This window comes from Saccopteryx bilineata, chromosome 2, assembly GCF_036850765.1.
Source record: "Saccopteryx bilineata isolate mSacBil1 chromosome 2, mSacBil1_pri_phased_curated, whole genome shotgun sequence".
Classification (NCBI taxonomy): Eukaryota; Metazoa; Chordata; class Mammalia; order Chiroptera; family Emballonuridae; genus Saccopteryx; species Saccopteryx bilineata.
The window spans coordinates 214,944,950-214,971,290 of record NC_089491.1 but is presented as its reverse complement, the minus strand read 5'-3'; the positions used below and the strand labels follow the sequence as shown (position 1 = coordinate 214,971,290).

Sequence of the window (26,341 nt, the reverse complement as noted above, 5' to 3'; positions counted from 1 at the left end):
CCTGTCTCCTTTGGTTCCTCTATACTTCAGTCCTGCCTGAAGTTTCAGCCATCACCAACAAGTAATTACTTTTGGCAAGTATGTAAGTCTTAGCATTTTATTCTACAATGATTCAGCTTTGTGGATGAGATTTCTTTTTTTTTTTTTAAAGACTAAACTCCACTGCCCAATATTAGCTCATGAAATCTGTTCTTCACAAATTGATAGTTTTAAGTGGGAATGTTATTATTACAGCAGATGTAGATTATGATATGTTTATCTACCAAATACCCCTGGGATTTGAGATTATATACTTGCAGGAATAAAACTTCTATCAACACAGAAATACTGTATAATAGTTTTATTTTTCTCATTTTACTATTTTTACATTTTATGCACAAATATTTTATCTGAGTAAAAATAACCATTTTATGTAAAATTACAAAAAAAATAAAAACCACAAAGAAATACATAATTGTTATTATGACAGTATAAGTATCTTTATTTAAAGAGTAAAAATGTATGCAAAAATCCTCTTCCCTTTTACAAAAAATTGAGATTTTTTTTTTCTGGCAGCAAGTGAAATATCACTGAATATCAATATTTTTATACCCTCTAGATATGAAGACATTAAGTTAGTCACAGGTTGTTTTGCAATTATGAGTTTAAAAACATTTTTGTGCTATTTGAAAGATACACTAGTTCTTTTTAAAAGGCAGAGCATAAAATTATGAATATGAAAAATAACAGACCTCACCAAAATTATTTGGAGGTACAACCCTTTAAAGAAATATACTTGAGTTTCACTGTTAACCAGGGGAGAAAAACAACCGAACAAATTTTCTTAATTAATTGCCATAGACCAATAGAAAATGAGCGTGATGAGTTGATGATTCATGGGAAGATCAGCCACTCGTAGAAATTCTGCCTACTTGGAGGTTCTGATGCCAACACAACTGTCCAAACTTCAGGCTTGCTAGATACCCTATAAAGTGACTCAATGAAGCCTCATGTGAAAAGTTTTCAAACAAAAGTGAGCATTTCATTATTCTTGTACTTGTAAGATACAAAAGATAACCAATAATTTCACCTTCCTTCCTTTGAATATACTGTACATTCTCCTATGGAAAATTCATTCATAAAAACAGGAAAAAATGAATAGCATGAATTTTCTTTTCTTCCACCATCTTTTAATAAGAGAAAAGACTACCTGACTTGCTGGTAACTCTAACCTCAATAAGGACAATGAAAGTAGTTTATATTGAGACAAAGTAATAGAGTTTTTTGAATCAACTGGGGAAATTAATCTCATTACTTCGCCTATGTTACAGCCCATTAAATGATGAAGAGGGGCAAAGAAGGAAAAGAAAAGCACCCAATCATGCATGAGACCTGTCTCTGTTTAAATTATAATGAGAAAAACTAAAGGAATAAGACAGAATGTGTGTGTTTTTAAGCATCTGAGAAATGCTTAAAAGAGAAAAGAAATAATAATTTGGTTTTAGAGACCTAAAAGAAATGTGGCTTTTCCTTACTCTAAAACAGGGGTCCTCAAACGTTTTACACAGAGGGCCAGTTCACTGTCCCTCAGACCGTTGGAGGGCCACTACATATAGACATATAGTGCTCCTCTCACTGACCACCAATGAAAGAGGTGCCTCTTCCGGAAGTGCGGCGGGGGGGGGGGGGGGGGGGGGGGGACGGGACACACACGGATAAATGGCCTCAGGGGGCCGCATGCGGCCTGTGGGCCGTAGTTTGGGGACGCCTGACCTAAAAAAAAAAAATATATATATATATATATAAATATATATATACACACACACACACACATATATATATGTATATATATGTGTATATATTGAGATATAAAGGAAGTCTGACATCCAGGCTAAAATTTTAACATAATGTCACCCCATAAGCATGTTAAAAGTCAAGTATTTTAAGTTCTTGATAATATACCAGAATAGTATACTTTATTATTTTTTAATACTCTTAAGTGACTTGTCAAGTCCCCAGGCCATAAATGGATGGTGCAAAACCTTTTAAGCCACCTGTTATCTGAAACCATCTGCGTATTATTTCTTCTTGCTAGTCTACTCAGTTTTGCAATCACTGCACCCAACATGCACTGACAATTTGCCAGTCTATTTTGTGTGTGTTTATAAAAAGGTAAAAATGAGGAGTTACAAATTTGATTCTTTTTTTAGCTACCTACTGCAGGGTCTTAAAGGACTTAATACAATAAAATGAACAGACATTACACTCTGTAATCCTATAGCACAGCATTTAGGATTATAATGTGAGGTTCAAGAAAGGAGATTATAGATCCCTCCTTTCCTCCTTGTTCCTAAGAGCCCTGCCTCCTGTGGTTCATTCCAAACCACCATTTACTTTGACAGCAGCGACAGGCACCACTGCCACCTTGCCTGTATCTCCACAGCCCTTTCCTCCTAGTCAACAGCATAACCTAACTCTTAGAAAGCTGTTTAGAGGGATAAATTTAAAGTAAATGCTGAGGGAGAAGGTGCATAAATATTTGAGAATCTTCTGCTATAAGAGGATTAGAGGTTATTTGCCAGCATCTCATATCAGGATTTGTACATAATACTTTAAAACAAACAATAAAACAAGAAAGGAAGCAAGGAAAGCAAGCAAACAAGCAAAAAGAAAGACATTTCTAAACTCTTCTGTTTAGTGTTAGCCTGTGGTAAGTAAAGAGTTTCATATATATGTAAGAATTATTTTAACATTTTAAAAAATGAGTTATTACCTTTTGAAATGTTTCCTTTTGAATATTACGTCTTCATATCTGTGTACTTGCATTTATAGGAAATGGTCAAATGGACACATATATTGATAATATATACTCACAGATATAAATATCCAAAAGGAAAAAAATTAAACAAATTGGAAATTTTGTTTTAAGAGAAGAGTGCCTGTACTGGAGGTCAACATTTCCTTTTTAAACTATTGGTAAGTGATTTACTAATGTCTTGAAAGGTAAAGTACTGCTGACTTATTTAAAGACTTCATTTCTTCAGAAACATAATGACTATGTAAGCTGCTTTGCTTAATAAACCGGCACTAAAGGGTAATGAAAACACACACACACAAAAGGGAAGCCAAACCAAACCAATTTTCTGACTGAGGCTTACCTTCTCAGTGTTTAAATCTCTGACAGGGAAAACAGATCATTTCAAAATTCTTGTTATAGTTGCTTTAGTAGAATTAAATGCCTCTCTTTAAATAACTTCTTGGCCTGGCATTATGAATAACCTCTACAGAAGACCCTTAGAACCGGCTCGAGTAAGGCCAGACTGAAACCTGGGCCTCCCTCTTCAGGCTGCTCTTCCACCAGTCAACTCATGTCCTTTGCTTGCAAATATATACATTACTTTAATAAGTGGATACTATTCGTTTAGTAATTTATTAATATATTTTTATTTGATATGACTATTTTAGCTCTGCTTGATTAGATGAAACAGGCACACATGCTTTAACTGTTAAAACTCCATTTTCTGGTTCTATATAAAGCAACATCTAAAGCAGCAGAGAGGGGAAACAGTGATATTTCAAAAATAGTTAAGCCAGACTGTTCCCTGGAGACACTTCATTTATTTTTCATCCTCAGACACTACTGGCTATTTTTGGTAGGGCTAGATATTAATACTGACCAGTTTAGCTTTCCTGACTGTTAACAAACTATCCCACAATGAATCTGTCCTCATACTGAAGCCATTGTGGTGATCCTTTAACATACACATATTCTAAAATATATGCTTAAAGTAAAAAGATCCAAATTCACAAGAGTATGAAATATTTATAAAAAAAATCATGCATAAGATTGTACAGTCTAGAAATAAAAGAAGATTCAAATTCAGTAATAAAGGTAAGAGCAATACTTGCTCTAATATGTAAGAAAGATCTCGAACTCCCAGAAGGTCCTGGGCTCAATTATCCTTTTCTGTTTGCAGAGAAGCTGTGGCCAGGGCTACTGCTGTGACTGGCTGGGCGATTCCGTGCAGCTGCATCTTTGCAAGTTTCTTCTGTTCACACTCTGTGACCAAACGGTTCAACTCTGCTGCACTGTATCCAATAAGAGTCTTCAAGTCACAGACAAACTTGTACACAAATCTCTTGCCTTGAACTTTGCAAATCATGTCCCCATCATAATAATACCTTTAAAAAGAAAAAAGACAACAGTACTATATAAAAAATAAAGAGTCTGGACTTCTTATAGTATTTCACAGACTCATCCATAAGCAAAAAACTAGTAGAGTGTTACATCTACTTTAATAGCAATTAACATTGAAGTTATATAGAAATATTCAGTGTTACTATCCAAGGAAACTTCAAAACATTATTTACTTAAATTTCAATGCTCAGTGCTCTAAAACTTTATATACAAATGTTTCAAAGCACATTTTACATCATTAAGATAAAACACTGATTAAAAAATAAACATTATTAAACAAAACATAAAAACCTTGGAAGCAGTAACAGAACTTATGAGCAAGGGCTAACAGTCAGAATGCTGAGATTCAAATTTTAGCTCTTTACTTCCTTTGTAACCAGAAGAAAGACACATTTTCTCTAAGTTTTTATTCCTCATCTATAAAATGAGGCTAAAAAACAGTACTTACCCTCATAGAACTGCTGAAGATTAGAAGTGCTAAGCACACAATAACTGGTACATAACCCTCTATAAATATAAGTTCTGTTAACAATTAAAATTCCATATAGTATGAAGAAATTTTTTAGCATACATATTTTATGGATTGTCAGAATGTCCACTTCTTTTCTGTCTTGTACAAAATCCTGTATTGTATAACCATGCCTTCACTTTTATCATGTAATATACACAGCCTTTCAGAGAAATTCTCCAAACTCGATAAGGAACCTCAAAAGTGTAAGTAAAGGCCCTGGCAGGTTGGCTCAGTGGTAGAGCGTCAGCCTGGCATGCAGGAGTCCGGGTTCAATTCCCAGCCAGGGCACACAGGAGAAGCGCCATCTGCTTCTCCACCCCTCCCCCTCTCCTTCCTCTGTCTCTTTCTTCCCCTCCCGCAGCCAAGGCTCCACTGGAGCAAAGTTGGCCCGGGGGCTGAGGATGGCTCTGTGGCCTCTGCCTCAGGCGCTAGAATGGCTCTGGTTGCAACAGAGCAACGTCCCAGATGGGCAGAGCATCGCCCCCTGGTGGGCATGCCGGATGGATCTGACTGCCTCCCTGTTTCTAACTTCAGAAAAATACCAAAAAAAAAAAAAAGTTTAAGTAAAAAATGGCCAGAAGAGGCAATATAGAAAAAATGGAAATCAGACATCATTACGGAGCCATGTTCCTAGCCTTCATCAGATAACTCAGTGGCAGTGGTCCCCAACCTTTTTTGGGTCACGGACCAGTTTAATGTCAGAAAATATTTTCACGGACCGGCCTTTAGGGTGGGGCGGATAAATGTATAACGTGACCGAGACAAGCGTCAAGAGTGAGTCTTAGATGGATGTAACAGAGGGAATCTCATCATTTTTTAAAAATAAAACATCGTTTAGACTTAAATGTAAATAAAATGGAAATAATGTAAGTTATTTATTCTTTCTCTGCAGACTGGTACCAAATGGCCCACGAATCGGTACCGGTCCGCGGCCCGGGGTTGGGGACCCCTGGGCTAGAGTGTTGTCCCGAAACACAGGTTTCCGGTCCGACTCCGGATCAGGGCCCATATGGAACAGATTAATGTTCCTGCCTCTCTTCCTCTCTCCCTTCCTTTTCCTTTCTCTAAAATCAATCAATAGAAAATTAAAAACAAAAAAACCACAATGTTCCTAAACCTACATTAGTTCCATTTGGGGAAATCCTTCAAGAAGTCCAGTTTAATTTGGAAAAGAGACTTTAAATACCACTATACTGCCAATTTCAATAATGGGGCGGATAACTGAAGACTTTTGGGTTGGCAGACTGTGAAGCCTTTATTTTAAAATTACTGCCCATTTGCGCTCATTTGACAAAGAGCTGTTAGTGATTTATTACAAAAGAAACATTTGCAAAAGTACCAGTAGTATAAGCTCCCATGTTTAGCAAGATTATATCATAAAAATCACTCAGTTTAGTCAAGTCCATTAATGAAATGATTGACTATATGCAGGAAATCATGTCATTTTTCCTTAAATGCAGAACAGCAAAAACAAGTTACATTCACTTTCCCAGTAAGAGATGTAACACATTAGCCATGGTCTTGTTTCCTTTGTGCCAATTACCTTAATACAGAATTTAGATCTCATTTAGATGACCACCAAATGCTTCTCATCCAGTTTAAAAAGCATTTCAATTTCTCAAGAAAATTTCTACATAATAGGTAAGGCTGTAAAGATCTCATTTAGATGACCACCAAATGCTTCTCATCCAGTTTAAAAAGCATTTCAATTTCTCAAGAAAATTTCTACATAATAGGTAAGGCTGTAACAAAAAGACACTTGAGAAAAAGGAGAATGAAGAAGAAAGGTGGTTTTATATTCCAAGGAGGAAAATTACATTGGTATAATCTTATGTTTCTTAATAAGAGAGATAATAAATACACATAGTTTTAATTTTATTTAATACTTCCTTCAATCTAGTAGATAAATCATACAACTATATAGCAGTTCACTGCATTTGTTCCCTCTCTAAAATGAAGAAATTTGAAAGGCACATAATACCTATATTTTCATAGATATTCCTTTTCTTCCCTTTTTTAAAAACTTGTATTTTTTTAACCTTTTAAATTGTGAATTATATTACACACACAGAAAAGACAGAAAAGTGGACAGCTCAGTGATTTATTACAAGTGCACATTCACATGGTAACTATGACTCAGGTCAGGAAAGAGAACATTGCCAGCACCCTAGAATCCCCGCCCGAGGGTCCCCCAATCATCACCACCCTCCAAAAAATAAATACAACCCTGTTTCATGATAGTAGTATCAGTGCTTTTATTTATATTCTTATCACACAAACATGCATCCTAAATGCTATAATTTAGTTTTCCTATTTTTTTGAACTTTATAATCGCAATCCTACAGTATATGAATGGGTCTGGATTCTTTCACGGAACATTATGTTCATAAGGTTCACCCATATCAGTGCTTGTGGCAACAGTTCATTGTCATGGATACACAGTATATTCTATGGCACACCACAATTTCTCTATTCACTCTACTATTGACAGATACAGGTATCCTGTGCATCCCCAAAGTTCATGTATAACGCTTCAGTACCTGTTTTTGCTAACCGAAAAACATCTGAAGAGTATTTTCACTTTTCTAAAAAAAGGCGTAAAGCAAAAATAAGTGTCCAGCATTTGTTTTACAGCGAGCCACCCTAGAGGGAGGCAGCGCGCCCTCCAAGCAGCGGCCCTCAGCCCCTTCCCGGGGAACTACACTCAGCCTCTCGCATCGAGCCAGCACTCTGAACTGTCTGTGAGCATCTGTGCTTCACCTTGGTTTATCCTGTGCTTTCCTGCTTTTACTGTGTGGTCGTGTTATTTTAGATTTTATGATCCAACCCACACTTCCATATATTTACACTGGAAGGGGGGGACAGAGGGTGTGTGAGGAGAGGAGAGGTGAATCGTACTCCTTCATTGTGAAATTCATTCCCAACATCCACGTCAGACAAGAAACAGCAGTAAAAACGTTATTTAAAAACACAGAAGTAAATTGCAGAACTACTATACTATATTCACTCCTTAAAAACGAACATAATTGTATGATATTCCTATATATTCTACTTCCCAAATGCTTAAATACACACACTGAATTTCCATCATTGTAGTAAACGTAATTTCTCATAATAATTATATCAAAAAATTTCATATTACTAGGAGAAATTACAAATCATTTTATTCTGTTTCGATTCTATCAATGTAAAGGTTGAATATGCAGATTTAGGCAGACTGTAAGGGGAGAAAAGAAAACAGGAAAATAGGTCAACATTTTGCAGCTCTAATTACAAAAATAGAAAATATCTGCATATGTGTTAAAGTTCACACTCAATTCCCCCAAGCAAATGACAGGAACTTTATCTGTTATGGTAGTGATAGAAAACTCAGAGGTTAAACATGTTGGTTTTAAACAGGGTAGGTAGCATTTGTCCCCTCCCTTTGGTTAATCTGTCTTTTGCCATCTAATCTGCAGGGGCCCGGGCAGTGATATAGAGCAGAGGAAATTTTTCCTCTCCTACAGTTTCTTTGCTTACATGTTATCTCAACTATTTCTTTTCTTTACTATGTGCACTATTCATCTATGTGCATGGATTAGTATTTTGCCATGTTTGCTCTATCCAACCATCCATCCACCATCCATCCACGTATCCACAATCCATCCATCCATCTAGCAATAATCTCAAAAAAGGCAATTTTCGTATAGAAACAAGATTATCACACTTAACAGTGAACTACTACTAATACTTAATACCTTGCTACTCAGTGCGTAGTCCCAGGGCCAGTAGCATGTGACCTCACCTACAGGAACTCTCAGACGGTGGATGTATGTATGTGGGGGAGGCAGGGGTCTGTGTTTTAACATATCCTCCGAGTGATGATGCATGCTAATGTCTGAGAGCCACAGTTTTAGGTAAAAAGAGACTAAAGATTTTTGATAACCAAATGCAATGTGTGATACTTTGCTAGACAGATTTGGGGTTAGGTGGGGTGGGAAACAGCCAAAAGGAATGCAACTGGGACAAGTGGGGAAATTTGAGGATGAAGTGCACATTATATTAGAGCATCTCAGAACTGAACATGCAGAGGAATCACCAGGGACCCTGTAAGAACTCTGAGTCTGACTCCGAGTCTGGGTTAGGCCCTGAGCACCTGCATTTCCAGTAAGTCTCCAGGCGAGGGGTGAGGCTGATACTGCAGGTCTAGAGGCCACATTCTGAGAATGAATCTAGGACAACTCCCTAACCTTTTGTTCATAGTATATGCTTTTTAATCAGATAAAAACAAGTAATTTTCTCCCATTAGGCTATCAGCAGAATTCTCACAGTAACATGGCAGGCCAGGAGAGAGTGAAATGACATACAATATATCGTTAAGAACTGGCAGCCACAAATAATTTATCCAGCAGTTAACCTTCATATGTAAAGGAAAAATAAAGGTTTCCCCTGATAAACAAAAACAATCTTAAAACAACAACAACAACAAAAGAGTCTGACCAGATACTGGCACAGTGGATAGAGCATCAAACTGGGACTTGGAGGACCCAAGTTCAAAACTCCAAGGTCACCAGCTTGAGTGTAGGCTCATTTGACTTGAGCACAGGCTCACCAGCTTGAGTGCAGGGTCGCTGGCTTGAGCGTGAGATCATAGACATGACCCCAAGGTCACTGGCTTGAGCAAGGGGTCACTCAGTTTGCTGTAGTCCCCCGGTCAAGGCACCCATGAGAAAACAATCAATGAACAACTTAGGTGCTGCAACAAAGAATTGATGCTTCTCATCTCTCCCCCTTCCTGCCTGTCCCTATCTGTCCCTCTCTCTGATTGTCTCTGTTAAAAAAAAAACAACCCCAAAAAACAAAAAACAAAAACACTATGTACCTCAAATTTATTACTAAAAATCTTAAAAAGTGTGAACAATTTTAGTTTTTATATATAAAGAAAACATCTTATGAACTAGTCAAGCATTTTAACATCATTATATAACAATGTTTATACCTAGAATAAAAGGCCATTTTTAAGAAAAAATTGATGTTTATTTTAAAAAGTAATAAATGCTTACCTTAATGCACGACTGAGTTTCTCATAGTTCATTGTAGGTTTATTTTTACGTTGTCCCCATTTCTGTGCAACCAGTTCAGGCTGATTTAGCTTAAACTCGCCTTCATCACCAACCCAAGAAATACAATCTCGAGCATCCTTGTCAGTGAGAAGTTCTAACAAAAACTGCCACAGCTGGATCTGGCCGTTGTTTCCTAAACAGACAGGAACAGTATTGACCACAGGGCTATGAATTAAGAGAGGGCAAAGGCAACAAACAGGTTCCCTGGCTCCCATCTCAGCCATGCAAAGAGCACATGCTTTGTCAAATGCTATCTAAGCACTGCCAGATAAATAGTCCAAACTCACATTTTTCATAGCAAAATAAGACAAAATACATATAATTTGACAACTTTATAAATACTTGATGATAATACAAAAAAATACCTGTTCTGTTTCCAGGTGAACTTCTGTCTTCCCCTGAAATCCGGGGAGCTCTCTGCACTTTGGCTGCCTTTGCACTACTGTTTATACCTTTGATGGCAGTGGGTGTAGCAGACTGTACAGATGCTGGAATAATTTGGACAGCTGCAAAGAAAGATAAGAAAAAACTGTTTCCCTTCTAATACAAGCAGTGAAAAAAACTACTGAAAGACATAAAATACAATTAGTCTGACTAATGCCCCTCTTATTACTTCAACAAAAGTAAGACTCATTTCAAAAAGCCTTAATCCACAATACTTCTCAACAAAATTACAAGAAAAGTTTCAAGGCTATGTATCTCAACTTAGTAAGAGTTGGTCTATTTCTGATATAATAGTGTACATACAGTTATAAAACATTTGTTCACCCTGGCCAGTTGGCTCAGTGGTAGAGCGTCGGCCTGGCGTGCAGAAGTCCAGGGTTCGATTCCCGGCCAGGGCACACGGGAGAAGTGCCCATCTGCTTCTCCACCCCTCCCCCTCTCCTTCCTCTCTCTTTCTTCCCCTCCTGCAGCGAGGCTCCACTGGAGCAAAGATGGCCCGGGCGCTGGGGATGGCTCCTTGGCCTCTGCCCCAGGCGCTAGAGTGGCTCTGGTCACAACAGAGCGACGCTCTGGAGGGGCAGAGCATCGCCCCCTGGTGGGCGTGCCGGGTGGATCCCGGTCAGGCGCATGCGGGAGTCTGTCTGACTGTCTCTCCCCATTTCCAGCTTCAGAAAAATACAAAAAAAAAAAAAAAAACCCAAAAAACCCATTTGTTCATTAAAAGTGGTTTAGCAGGCCCTGGCCGGTTGGCTCAGTGGTAGAGCATCGGCCTGGTGTGCAGAAGTCCCGGGTTCAATTCCCAGCCAGGGCACACAGGAGAAGCGCCCATCTGCTTCTCCACCCCTTCCCCTCTCCTTCCTCTCTGTCTCTCTCTTCCCCTCCCACAGCCAAGGCTCCATTGGAGCAAAGATGGCTGGGGATGGCTCTGTGGCTTCTGCCTCAGGCGCTAGAGTGGCTCTGGTCGCAACATAGCGATGCCCGGATAGGCAGAGCATCGCCTCCTGGTGGGCAGAGTGTCGCCCCTGGTGGGCGTGCCAGGTGGATCCCGGTCGGGCGCATGCGGGAGTCTGTCTGACTGTCTCTCCCCGTTTCCAGCTTCAGAAAAAAAGAAAAAAAGGAAGAAAAAAACAGTGGTTTAGCAAATGTTGGGGAAGATGTGGACAAATGAGAACTCACACTCCCTATTTATGAGAGTCAATACTTACACCACCACCTTGAGAAAAAAACTGTGGTAATACCTAGTAAGGTTGAAAAGGTAGAAATGTCATGATACCACAGCCAGTGAATCTAATATACATTCTGACAAATACTTACTCAATGATGTTCACAAAGTTTTAATATACAGCAGTGAAAATGAATTAAATCACACTATAAGTATCAACATGGGTAAGTCTCATAACTTTCAAACAAAAAAAGCAAGTTACAAAAGAATATGCTTAGTATATTATAATTTTACCCACAAAGTTTAAACATGCAGAACATTATAAAGTGTTTAAGGTTACATAGTTGGTAAAAACATAAAATATTCATAGAATGATAACCATCCAATTCAGGATAGTCACATAAGATGTGATCTACAACAGGTAAACTTTATATGTAACAATTTCTTAATAGTGTATCGTGTACACAGATGTTGGTTCTAGTTTATTATATTTCTTTAATACTTCATAAATATTTTAAAAATAGTTTTTCTCATTACTATCTTGCAGTATTGACTAATGAAATATTTCTTATTGATTAATGGGCCATGTATTCTGGGCATGAATACTCACGTTGATCAATGGTAACTATCTCATTCATCTGTTGTTCCTGGCTTGCCAATACATCTGAAGAACACATAAAATTTTTTGTTTTCATTTAAAACCAGAAATGCAAACCCCAGTAAGTGAACTTACATGATCTTTTTAAAAGAAACTCCATAATTATAACCGAAATCAACCAAACAAAAAAAAAGCAAAACCTCAAACAATTAAAACTGATTGGCACAATAACTTTAAAAAATATTTGATAGTCACTTTACAATGAAGAGAAATTTTAAAGAAAAGTAACAGAAGAAAAGCTTCAATTTCTTTTAGAGGTCATTACTCGGAGAACCAGTTTTCTAAATGTAAATATCTGCATCTAAATCTTTTTCTCTATCTATATAAACCCATGTAAAACATGGAAATCTTCAGAATCAGATCAGGTATAAGAATATATACCACATTGAAAGTACTTAGATATACATTCTTCACCAAAAGAGGTTACATCAAGATGATCTGAGAAATCTTCATAATTTAATAATCTGTTCTAATATCCACTTTTAAAATAAAACTGCTTCAATGTGACAATGCTTTATTAAAGATAACTAGTTTTCAATAAAACAAACTGTCCTAAATGTCACACCCGAACTAGATAATTTAACATGTTATAAACAAGCTCTCAACATAAGAGTTACATCATAAAGGGCCCTAATATAACTTGATAGAGAAACCTTCATTACTCATCTATTGCTATTCCTCGTTCAAATGCTATTTACTTCTCAAACAAGAGATATACACTTCCCAATCTCTATTACTTTAGCCTACTTACTGCCCATCATGGCCTGGAAATTTGTCTTGAAATTGAATTTGCACCCACCAGCACTCATCTGCGTGCTGAGAGAGTCCTGGGACTTGGACTCCCAACAGAGTTCTACTTATAGTGCCATGCCAGGATCCAATTCCAGACACACAGCTGGAGAGAGCTGGGGAACTAAAATGAAGTCTGAATCCTACCTGTGAGATGGGAGTTTTCTTTGGGGGACCTTAGTGTGAGGGTTTAAATTATTACATGGGAATAGCCCCAGACAGATCTAGGTTCTGATCTGAGCACTCAATGACTTTAGTTGTTATTCCACCAACTTGAACATTAACTTCATCATGTTTAAACGAGATATCCCCCACCTGTCACCTAACAAAGTTCTCCTGAGGATTAAAGGAAAATATCTTTAAGAAGTACACTGCCTGGGCCCTGGCCGGTTGGCTCAGTGGTAGAGCGTCGGCCTGGTGTGCAGAAAGAAGTCCCAGGTTCGATTCCCGGCCAGGGCACATAGGAGAAGCGCCCATCTGCTTCTCCACCCCTCCCCCTCTCCTTTCTCTCTGTCTCTCTCTTCCCCTCCCGCAGCCGAGGCTCCATTGGAGCAAAGATGGCCCGGGCCCTGGGGATGGCTTCTTGGCCTCTGCCCCAGGCGCTAGAGTGGCTCTGGTCGCAACAGAGCGACACCCCGGAGGGGCAGAGCATCGCCCCCTGGTGGGCGTGCCGGGTGGATCCCGGTCGGGCGCATGCGGGAGTCTGTCTGACTGTCTCTCCCCGTTTCCAGCTTCAGAAAAATACAAAAAAAAAAAGAAGTACACTGCCTGAAACATAGTTAATTTTTCAGTAAATTGAAGATGGCTATTGTTTTATCCACATTCCTAGTTCTGAGCATTCTCATCAAGAACTGATGTCTCTCTTGAAGAAAAAACCGTGCCTTAAGTTTGTGGCAGATTTCCCCCCAAAATTTTATCAAAGTACCTTGAAGAGGCAAAGTGGTATTTAAACTGTTTCATTTGTGACTATAAATGAACAAAGGTGCACTAGCCTAAAAGAGGCAAAAGAGTGTTACCACCATATAGCACAGGAGTGACCAATCTGTAAGATCAGCTTCTAGGCCTGATTCTCAGAAAGGATTTCATCTGTGTCCTAGAAACTCTCAAAATAGAAGCCATAACATGGAAAGAGAAGGGGTTTTAAAAGCTTGGTATAAGAGCATGTAGGCACTCTAAATATCATATTCCTCTCATCTGTAGCCTTAATACAGAGATATTAATTTTTTTATTCATTCATTTTAGAGAGAGAGAGAGAAAGGAGAGGTAGGGAAGGAGGGAAAAGAGAGGAAGGGGGAGAGAGAGAGAGGAGAGGAAGGGGGGAGACAGAGAAAGAGGGGTAGCAGGAAGCATCAACTCCCATATGTGCCTTGACCAGGCAAGCCCAGGGTTTTGAATCAGCGACCTCAGCGTTCCAGGTCGATGCTTTATCCACTGTGCCACCATAGGTCAGGCCTTAATAAAGAGATTAAATGAGATAATACACATAAAACTCTAAGCACAGTCTTTTATAGTTAATAAATGTTAAGTATTATTGCCGTTATCAATAAGCAATTAGTCATAAATATAAAGTCATAAATAAAATATAAATATAAATATAAATAAAATATAAATAAAATATAAATATAAAGTCATAAATAAAATTAAACAAGTTAAAATGTAAATAGATAATAATTCCATTTTATACATTTTCGAAGAAGCTCCAGATGACTCCAGAGAATTTCTCCCCGAGGGACCCGCTGAAAAAAATCTTCTTGGTTGAGACTACATAATTCTCGTCCTGAAATGTTGAGAGTGCTGAGGTCTATATCAGTCATGCTGAACTCCTTCATTACCCAAACTACCCAATGCAAGACTTGGTCTGTAGACCACTGTATAGGATCTAAAAAGAAAAATATTACTATTAGCCTAGTTCATCTTATATATTATATACATTTACAGTTAACTTGTACACACACACACACACACACACAAACACACACACAATCTAGACAGCTTTTTCACCCAAGTGAATAAATTTAGTAAATAAAGTAAAAAGATATTTATACTACTTTTTTTCTCCGCTTTGTTTCTTAATCTAAATTTTTGATAGAGTCACATGGTTTTCTATCAGTTAGTATGAAATTTTATTAAGACAAAATGCAAAATTGTTCTCCAATGGGCCAAATGGAATAAAATATGTGAGTACACAGGAGAGAAAGCTAATCAAGTTTAAAAACTGTCCTGTAGCAGTGTGTGGTGTGGTGCACTGAAAAAATAAGTACATAAAAGGGGTTTCTAGGCAGCTAGACTATTTTTCCAAAATGTGAACAATGTACTCATTCCTGCCTTTTGCTTGCTGTAAAAAGCTGGCTGCTCCTACACTTACCCTTATGGTGGTACTTACCATACGACATGTAGGGGAGACTCAATTGTCTCCCCTACAATACAATATGGTCTTAAATACAAGGACTGTATCTTGAAAACCATTCTGTCTTCACAACTCACCACAGTGCCTTAAGCATACATTTCTTGCATCAACAAAAAGTGAATCCAAATAATTTCATTTCCTTATCATATTTTACTAATTAAATTCACAAATGATAAAAATGGCCAACATGTATAAATATCTCATTGTTGTATCTCTGGGTCCTAATAGAGCATTCTTCTCCTAAGTGTTTAATAAATACTAGAAGAATTAATTTGGGTATAGATATTGGTGCATGAAGATGACCTATCCAAATAATACTGGTTATATGCCATCAAGATGCATGCTATTCAAAAGAAAATAAGTGGGAAAATAACATTATGTACTTATCAAGAGCCAATTTACAGTAAAATGAATCAATGTAAGAAAATAGAATAGTCACAAAATTGATTTTTTCACAAAGAAGTTAAGGGAGGAAAATTCTGAGAAGACGGCAGCAGTATTTTTTCTTTGAGAAGGGGGGAGGAAGGAGAGAGCATGTAGTTGCTTCACTGTAATCGTTCATTTTTTTTTGAGAGGCAGGGAGGCTGAGAGTCAGACTCCTGCATGCACCCTGACCAGGATCCACCCAGCAAGACCCCTACAAGCAATGCTCTGCCCATCTGTGGTCCCTGCTCCATTGCTCAGCAAACAAGGTATTTTAGCGCCAGAGGTGACTCCATCCTCAGTGCCCGGGGCCAACTTGCTCCGAGCCATGGCTGCAAGAGAAGGGGAGAGAGAGAGAGAGAGAAAAGGAGGGGTAGGGATGGAGAAGCAGATGATCACTTCTGTGTGTGCCCTGACCAGGAATTGAACCCAGGACTTCTACACGTTGGGTCCATGCTCTACCACTGAGCCAACCAGCCAGTACCATAATTGTTCATTGACTGCTTCTCATACGTGCCTTGAGTAGGGGGCTCAAACCAAGCCAGTGACCCCTTGCTCAAGCCAGCAACCAAATCCTGTGCACCTGAAACTATTTTCTGGCTACCTCCCGTTGAATATGTACTATGATATGAATTCAAAATCAAGTATAAGGTCTACCGGAAAGTTCTGTCTGCTTCTATCACAACAAGTTTCGACACGTAAGCACATGTTTATTTGGCGCATGTGTGCCTCTCTATTTTTAATCACTTAATGTATACATACTGACGTAGCAAATTAACTAAAACAAAGTTGATTCACATTAGTCGTATGTGTGAAGCGATAGTGTACCCATGGCTACTGATAAAGTTCATTTATGCCACTGTAATTTTTACGAATTTCAACAAGGAAGAAATGCTACAGAAGCATGTCTGTCACATCCACCATATACCCCGGACTTAGCACCCTCCGACTATCACTTGTTTTTGTCCTTACAAAATTTTTTGAAGGGCAAAAAATTAAAAAAGGAAGAAGATATCAAACAAGCACTGGTTCAATTTTTCACATCAAAAGATAAAACATTTTTCAAAAATGGGATATACAAATTGCCCTCACGCTAGCAAGAAATCATTAATAATAATGGCAATTATATTATTTAATAAAGTTTATTGACGGTAAGAAAAATTTGTATTTTGTTTTATTCCAAAAACGGACAGAACTTTCTGGTAGACCTTATATTATCAATACCTTCCCTTGAAAATCCAATCCCAGATTCCGCCCCTTCACTCTACCTGTTCCAATTCATGCCATACACCACTGCCACATTCATTTTCAATTGTAATTTCCATCAATCAAAAACAGTTCTATGATGCAACAAAATAACTATCCACTAAACCTCCTCACTACTCATGTATTCTCCCATTTCCCAGCTTTGCATACTTTCCCTGTCTGGCATGTTCTTCTCTGCCTGAAATTGAACCCCTTCCCTATTTACCTCCAGGCCCGTAGGACCTACTGAGATGCTAATGGTGTTTCCTTTATAACAGTTACTAAAAGCTTAAAAACATGTTATCATTACCATTATAGCAGTTATCTCTCTTCATCTACCATTTCTCACTTCAACTACATTGTGAATACCCTGAAGGTAGATACTATTTTTATATTCAACCATGTGATGCATAACGGACATTTTGGTCAACAGTGGACCACATTTATGACATTAAGATTTTAACAGAGCTGAAATATTCTTATCACCTAGTGACCTGACCACTGTAACACTGAAGTGCAAAGGCTGCAAAAATCAATTGGTGTGGTTGAGATGGCAAACAACTTAACCTGGGTGTGGCAGAGGACACTGAGTAGGGCTCCTGAAGGTGGCTCCTGAGGAACTAACTAATGAGGAGCTGAGGAACCTAGAAGAGGAACACAGAGCTGAAGAGGCAAGAGAAAAGAAACTACAGGAGAAGAAAAAGACACCCACAGGAAAATCCACAGTGAATCTTTCGCAGACCTCAACAAGCTCCTTAAAAAATTTGAAAACATGGACCCCAACACTGAAAGATTTTCATTAACAGAGAGGAATGTCCCCAGTACATTCATTATCTGCTTACAAACAAATCTATGATAAATACACAAAAGACTAAGCAAACCACTATGGACATACTTCTAAAAAGAGGGACACCTCTCCAGTTAGGGCCTCCAGCAGGTGCTGCAGGAGGTACTCCCGAAGAAGGCCCTGTCGCCTTCCCTGACGACAGCACCACGCGTGTCACTTACTTCCCCTGAAAACCGTCCAGTGGGATAAATGGGCAGGCGGAAGACAGTGATACCGATTATTCTGACACTGTGCAGGCCTACGCTGATGTATGTGTTTGGCTTAGTTTATAACAAAAAAAAAAGTTTAAAAAGTAAAAAAAAATTTTTAACTTTAAAAAGCATATAGAATATGGATCTAAAGAAAATATTTTTGTATAGCTTTACAGTGCATTTGTGTTTTAAACTAAGTAAAAAAAATTCAAAGTTTATAAAGTAAAAAAGATAAAGTTATGGTTAATTATAATTAACTGAAGAAAGATTTTGTTTTGTAAATTTAGCATACTGTAAGTGTACAGTGGTTACAAAGTCTACAACAGCGTACAGCGCCCTCCTAGGCCTTCAGTCACTCACCACTCACCCACCAACTCATGCAGAGCAGCACCCAGTCCTATCAGCTCCATTCATGGTAAGTGCCCTACACAGGTGTGCCATTTTTATCTTTTATATTGTATTTTTACTGTACATTTTCCATGTTTAGATACACAAATACTTACCATTATTATAACTGCCTCGAGTATTCAGTACAGTAACATGATATGATATACAGGTTTGTAACCTAGGAGTAATAGGCTATCCAGTGGTAGTCAACCTGGTCCCTACTGCCCACTAGTGGGTGTTCCAGCTTTCACGGTGGGGGATAGAGGAGCAACCAAAGTATAAACTAAAAGATAGATTTAACCATAGTAAGTTGTTTTATAAAGATTTATTCTGCCAAACTTAGCAAAAATCCGACATAAAGTACTTGGTAAGTAATTATTATTATATGCTTTAACTTCCTGTAACTCTGTGTTATAAATTTTATAAAGTAAAGTTACTTCCCTACTTTATAAATCACCATTACTGTGGAACCGGTGGGCAATTAGAAAATTTTACTACTAACAGAGATACAAAAGTGGGCGGTAGGTATAAAAAGGTTGACTAACCCTGGGCTATACCATATAGCTAAGTTAGGCTCTACCTAACTTAGAGCCTAATTCTAAATTCTAAATATGTGGGTTTGTGTATGTGTGCTGTTCGCACAGTGACAAAATTGACTAACAATGTATCCCTAAAAATGTATCCCTGTCATCTTAGCACCCAAGACAGTATTTGTCTAGCAGGTGCTAATAGTCACAAAAATTCTACATTTAAAACAGAGATTGCCTGACCAGGCGGTGGCGCAGTGGATAGAGCGTTGGACTGGGATGCGGAAGACCCAGGTTCGAGACTCCCGGGGTTGCCAGCTTGAGCACGGGCTCATCTGGCTTGAGCAAAAAAGAAAAGCTCACTAGCATGGACCCAAGGTCACTGGCTCGAGCAAGGGGTTACTCAGTCTGCTGAAGGCCCACGGTCAAGGCACATATGAGAAAGCAATCAATGAACAACTAAGGTGTTGCAACGAAAAACTGATGATTGATGCTTCTCATCTCCATTCCTGTCTGTCTGTCCCTATCTATCCCTCTATCTGACTCTCTCTCTGTCCCTGTAAAAAAAAAACAAAAAACAAAAAAAACAGAGATTGATAACTTACCCTACTACCTGCTATGCCAAGCTTAATTCTTACAGTTCTCCCTAACATGTAATTATGTGTTTTCTTACCATAGGGTATCCCGAGGCGCTCTTGCTCTTTCCTGTAACCCTCCAGCGCGGCAGCCCATCTCGTCACTTGCTCTGAGGTTTCATCCGAAATGGTTGTGATGTGCTTTGTGCCGTCTAGAGTGATCACCTGAGCTTCCTCGACAAGATGCGCTTCTGCTTCTGCGTGGTGAGCATCTGGGTCGATAACTACTTCAACTGTTTCCGCGGGCTTAACAATTTCAAGGATATTGAGCTTTGGTTCAATTCCTTAACAGTGAATTAAAAAAAATAAAATCTAAATGAAAACATAAAAGTCACTAACAATAAAATTTAGCTAAGTTTATATGCTCTCAAATGACAGAGCAAGCATAAAGATTCCTTGTTTTTAGAAAACATGCATTGCTGTGTTAAGGAATAGAAGATCATGTGTGCAACTTAGGCGTAAACAGGTAAAAAAATAATGTGGAGGCAAGGAAGAAAATAAAGCAATCTCCTTTGAATATTCCTCTTTTTGTCCTAACCGCAGAGATTAGATCTCCTTGCCGTGAGGGTTCCCAAGGTGACTAAGGCTTTAGAATCACTGGCATGAGCCTTCTATTGAGAAATGAGTCCAAGAGGGGATAAGCAGGCACAGGCATCCATTTTTGGCTCCTGTGGGTCACTGAAAAGGCAGCACTGTTCCAAGTTGACTGCTTAGTGGTGGCTGTCAGACTTGGCATATTCTAGGGCATGGCAGGGCAGTGGCTTCCTTGGCAGCCCTGTGCTGAGTGTGGCTGAGAAATTCTTAGAAAGCCAACCAGAACCTGTTCTTCTGGCCCTCTCTGTGATTCTGTTACTCACTACCCTGCAAGATAGCCCTTCCTGATTAAACCAGGTAGAATGTGTTACACTACCTGCTTCACCTTGATGAAATTAAATCAAAAGCATGAATATTTGGCTATAACATCACATTAAGTTCAATAGTTTAGAGTACATCTAAAACACCAAAAACTTACAAAACTGAGTTCTCATATTAGAAAAACATGAGTAAAGTTATAAATAAGTACACTAAAATTAACTTACCTTGGTAAGAAATGACCTGCACACTAAGCTGTACTGTTCCATCTGTCTTTACTCCCTGGTCAAATAAACTTCGCTCTGGATCCAGCTAAATATGGTAAAATGGATAAGGTTATTTTCACATAATCATCTGGTTTAATAAAAATGGATGTATCAAACTAGCCTTAATTACTGAGGCATACTAATTAAATTATTAGAGTACATTTAATTATTCAAGTTGCCCTATCATTTAATTCTTTGCCAAAATTTAAAAAATTTAAACCACTGAAGTAGTATTTAAGGACAACATAAAGAACAGAATTTATTTTAAACGGCAGTTTTATTTAGCTCTGCAGTCTTTTAAATAACGTCAAAGGTGATTGTTTATTTCATAAAAGTATTTAAAGTAGAAAATAATACAATTTATCTGTGATGAAAAAGCAAGGGTATTTAATTAGTGGGGACAATTTAAATAGATTAATATATTTGCTGTACCTCCCTTATAACCAGTGATATACATTTAAGATCAGGGCTATTGTTAAATCTCTCTTAACAAAATTAATAAAGGACTTATGACTTCACTACCTGACCTAGATATAAATACCTTTAATCCTAGCTCTATGTCTTTTAAATATCAGTGCTTTTTCCTTCATATCACTTCATAAATGCATTTCATTTCATACAATGACAAATTGATGATAAAAAGTAATTCTGACTTCCAGACATTTTCTGTCACTAGTTTAAAAATAAGCTTTCATTGAGATTTTTTTTTTTTTTTCTGAAGCTGGAAACGGGGGGGGGGGGGGGGGGGGGAGTCAGATAGACTCCCGCATGCGCCCCACCGGGATCCACCTGGCACGCCCACCAAGGGCGAAGCTCTGCCCACCAGGGGGCAATGCCCTGCCTCTCCTGGGCCTCGCTCTGTTGTGACCAGAGCCACTCTAGCGCCTGGAGCAGAGGCCAAGGAGCCATCCCCAGCGCCCGGGCCATCTTTGCTCCAATGGAGCCTCGGCTGCGGGAGGGGAAGAGAGAGACAGAGAGGAAGGAGAGGGGGAGGGGTGGAGAAGCAGATGGGTGCTTCTCCTGTGTGCCCTGGCCGGGAATCGAACCCGGGACTTCTGCACGCCAGGCCGACACTCTACCACTGAGCCAACCGGCCAGGGCCGAGATACAAATTTTTTAAGATACGAGCTGCGACTTGGTCCATATTTTTGTTTGAGATCCAAGTGAAATTTCAAGATATGAGTTGTGATTCGGAAAACTGCCACTAGTTGGCGCACGGGTCCAGTATCGGCAGTTTATTATAAGGTTGACTGACCTACAAGCTCGGTTACAGAATTAATTAAATTCATATCTCAAGGTACCACTATAATTACCTTGAATAGCATATATTTCTCTGTCTGCATATCATACAACTGAAAGTACAAAGCCCCCCACTCTCATTCCCAAGAGTTCAGTCAATATTATAGTTAAAGGACAAACACTTTTTGTTAGTATTAAAAATGTCCTATGTAGTGACTCTGAATCTAACTCACTCAGGAAAAAGATAAACTGTGTGACCCTGCCAACACAGGTCAAACTTGGCAGTTTCACTCTTTTATAATAGTCTCTGCCTGGTTAAAAATTCTCCTAATATCAAGATTTCCCCCCTCTGGTAGATTCATGAGAAGTGATGGCATGTGAAACTCTGAAACTAAGCTCTCAGGTACTGAACACACCAATTAGTTCAGTAAGACCTGACACAAGTACAAAAGTCAAGCATGGTATTTCATCTTGGGTCAGACTCCTCAAAAATGCACCTCAGCTGTTCCATCAGCTTTCAAGTAAACATTCATCTGAAAACACAAAAGCAAGACCTCAAGCAGCAAACACTCTGACTCCAAATGTCTATGTGCATTAACTGACAGGAGAATAGAAGTTGCTGTCCATATCCTTTTTGAAAGGACAGGTAAGAATGCAAAATGCCTTCTAGATTCAAGGCTAGCTTTGAATTCTATGATCCTATGAATTATGCATATTTCCATTTATTCAATTAATATTTATTGAAAATCTATGATAGGTTAGATAATATGCAGGTCATACTTGCAATTTGGTTAGGCCAGGTATTATAAAAGAAGCAATAAAATCATTTCTCTGCCTTTTGGCTAAGATCAAGTGTAAAAGAAACAAAGTGTTAGAGCTGAAAGACAAAAAATCCAATCCAGAGCCTAACCAGGCGGTGGCGCAGTGGATAGAGCATCGGACTGGCATGCCAAGGACCCAGGTTTGAGACCCCGAGGTTACCAGCTTGAGTGCGGGCTCATCTGGTTTGAGCAAAAGCTCACCAGTTTGGACCCAAGGTTGCTGGCTCGAGCATGGGGTTACTCGGTCTGCTGAAGGCCCGCGGTCAAGGCACATATGAGAAAGCAATCAATGAACAACGAAGGTGTCGCAACGAAAAACTAATGATTGATGCTTCTCATCTCTCCGTTCTTGTCTGTCTGCCCCTGTCTATCCCTCTCTCTGACTCTCTCTGTCTCTGTAAAAAATAAATAAATAAATAAATAAAAATTAGGGGATATTAAAAAAAAATCCAATCCAGATTCCCCTTTATCTTAAATGTGAGAAAATCATAAGTGATATTGAGTTACTCAATACAAACTTTCTTAAGTCTGCCTCAAGCCTGACCAGGCGGTGGCGCAGTGGATAAAGCGTCGGACTGGGATGCTGAGGACCCAGGTTCAAGACCCTGAGGTCTCCAGCTTGAGCGCGAGCTCATCTGGTTTGAGCAAAGCTCACCAGCTTGGACCCAAGGTTGCTGGCTCGAGCAAGGGGTTACTCGGTCTGCTGAAGCCCCATGGTCAAGGCACATATGAGAAAGCAATCAATGAACAACTAAGGTGTCGCAATGAAAAACTGATGATTGATGCTTCTCATCTCTCTCCGTTCCTGTCTGTCTCTGTCTATCCCTCTCTCTGACTCTGTCTCTGTAAAAAAAATAAAAAAAAAAAAAGTCTGCCTCAAACAAATGAAGTGTTTTGAAGTCACAAGGGCATAACGGCTTGGGTTTAAATTCCACTGCAGTCCTGTGTAGCAGCTACATATTGGGAAACTATTTGACCTCTTTAAATCTCATTTTCTATATCTGCAGAGTATTATTAAGAATGTGCTGATAAAGACTGATGTGAAGATTACAGAAGATAACCTAGCAGTTACTCAATTATATTTTCATTCAATGTAAAATGCTCATATAGGTCTACTTCACCAATTTTTAATGGCTGCCTTGAATTCCAATCTAAGGCATTTACTTATCTAATTCCTTGGTTTTAGAATAATTGCATTATTTTCACCATCTGCACATCCACACAATGAACATCTCAGGTGTACACCTTTGCTCACACAAATGAGCCTTTCTGTAAGAACAATTCATTGAGGTGGAACTGCTAGGTACTTCACATTCAAGATTAACAGACACTAAATGCTAAATCCCCTTCCAAGAAAAAGTAGGTCAATTTATCCTCTCACTGTTGAGAGAAAAAAATCTTAAATCCTACAATTATAATAGTATTAGACCTACCTACAATCCCTCGTTTTAGAAGAGCAATTTCTTCCCTCCCCCATCACTGACTAGATTTATTGAAAGAAAAAGATAAAAGCATGGTTAAATGTCAACTAAAATGCACAAATTTCATTAAAATATTTCAGCTTATTGTACATCAAAATCTTGTTTAAAAATAGTAGGTACATAATTTTAATTTTTAAAAAACAAAAGCAAAAGTTCTATAATATATGTGAGAAATAAAGAACAAACCAAACAATCCAAAAGATGACACACCAAATATTAGTGTAAGTTAGTATTAAAAACTGAACAAAACTATAGTACGTGAGCAAGTGAAAGTCTGGAGAAACTTTTGAGCAATCCTATCTAGGCTACCATCTTTTATACATTAAAAAATATGAATATAAACATGCTGCAAACATAATGTATTATTATAATACTATAACAGGTAAAATCCTACTATAATACACTTCAAGAAATATAAATATGATGTTTGAATTCTTACCCAAAATTACTGCTGAAACAAAGGTGAAAGGTAATATAAAACACATTTGGTAAAATGATCTCATTTTAAAGATGAGGAAAATAATGCACAGAGAAATGAAAAGCTAGTTACAAAGAGGGTAAGAAGGACACACTTCTTCAGTTTCCAAGGTCAGTGTACTTCCCACTACTCTGTTTAGCTCTGCTTCAAACTTAAAACTTCCCATTTTACATTTGTGAAAGTAAAAAAAAATGAAATGTTTGATTTAGTACTCAAGCTTTTAAATATAATTTTAAATGAAGAAAACTGAACTAAGAGAATTCTATTTTTTTTTTTTTTTTTTTGTGACAGAGACAGAGGGAGGACATATAGGCACAGACAGGAAGAGAGAGAGATAAGAAGCATCAATTCTTTGTTGCGGCACCTTAGTTGTTCATTGATTGCTTTCTCATATGGACCTAGACTGGGGCGAAGGGGGGGGGGTAGCCATAGCAGAGCAAGTGATCCCTTGCTCAAGTCAGCGACCTTTGGGATCAAGCCAGAGACCATGGGGTCATGTCTATGATCCCACACTCAAGCCAGGACCCCACACTCAAGCTAGTGAGCCCGTGCTCAAGCCAGATGAGCCCTTGCTCAAGCCGGCGACCTTGAGGTTTCGAATCTGGGTTCCCTGAGTCCCAGTCTGACACTCTATCCACTGCTTAACCACCGCCTGCAGGCAGAGAATTCTCTTTATTTCTAATTGTTAATTTTCTAATACAGGTCAGATATAGTTATAAAGGTTACAGCTATAGAAATTCAAGGCCAACAACAACAAAATACTTCTAATGCAGACTTAAATGCTGAAATATAAATCTAAAAAAAAATTACCTGGATATCTTGTAGACAAATTTCATGAGCATCCAAAGAACACTGTAGTCTTGGTTCTAATAATTTCTTTAAATTGCCTATTGGCTCATTGATGTCTATGGCCTGGCTTACACATTCAGCTGGAGCATAGGTTTGTTCTACAATGCTAAATGTTAAAGAATATAATGATTAGCAATTACATTTTTACCCTGAAAATTAAAGCAACAATATTCTCAAACCAAAATTGGATACCAACACACATTTCTGGTCTTTGAAATTCATTTCTGCATAGATATCATTCACTCAGTGTTAGATGCATTATCAACTAGCATTGCCAAACTGAATACTAAATTGCACAAAGAAATGCTAGCTTGAAATTTAAAGTACCTTTGCAAATATTTGTACATCTCATATATATACATATAAATGTTACATATACAATACTCAAGGGAGAATGTTTGCATATTATATTTTTCAAGTTATTTTGAAGAATTTTAGGCTCAGAGAGGAAGATTAAGAAAGTCTTAACAAAAGGAAAAGGGTTGGGTGGAGGGTGTGAGGGATAAATGGGGGTGGAAGACTTGACTTGGGGTGGTGAGCACACATAATATACAGGTGATGTGTTATAAAGTTGTACACCTGAAACCTATAGAATTTTATTTATCAATGTCACCCCAATAAATTCAATTAAAAAAGTAAATTATGTAAGTCATAAAAAAATGTCTCCTCAGAATTTGTAAGCCATCTCTACTAGTCTATTTCCCTTCCCAACATAAATTAATGTAAATTATAAATTATAAAAATACTTTCTACATAGTTTAATCTGATAACTACTGATTATAATCAGCATAGCTTCACATTAAAAAATATATTCTTCCTTTAAAACTTTCTTAGGTTCTTTTGCATTGTC

At 38.3% G+C, this 26,341-nt stretch overlaps 1 protein-coding gene across 2 annotated transcripts in view; it reads right to left on the bottom strand.

The window, feature by feature from the left end:
- Positions 1-636: 636 nt before the first annotated feature.
- Positions 637-26,341, bottom strand: part of GABPA (GA binding protein transcription factor subunit alpha) — a 35,490-nt gene continuing 9,785 nt past the window's right edge. For both annotated transcript variants that reach the window (XM_066259103.1, XM_066259102.1), the window contains exons 3-10: positions 25,453-25,597; positions 20,585-20,669; positions 19,544-19,789; positions 14,528-14,722; positions 12,007-12,060; positions 10,156-10,296; positions 9,731-9,923; positions 637-4,161 (exon numbers count right to left, since the gene is read on the bottom strand). In XM_066259103.1, the coding sequence (XP_066115200.1) occupies positions 3,933-4,161; positions 9,731-9,923; positions 10,156-10,296; positions 12,007-12,060; positions 14,528-14,722; positions 19,544-19,789; positions 20,585-20,669; positions 25,453-25,597 (1,288 nt within the window). In that variant the 3' untranslated portion in view covers positions 637-3,932. The remainder of the gene's footprint in view (positions 4,162-9,730; positions 9,924-10,155; positions 10,297-12,006; positions 12,061-14,527; positions 14,723-19,543; positions 19,790-20,584; positions 20,670-25,452; positions 25,598-26,341) is intronic.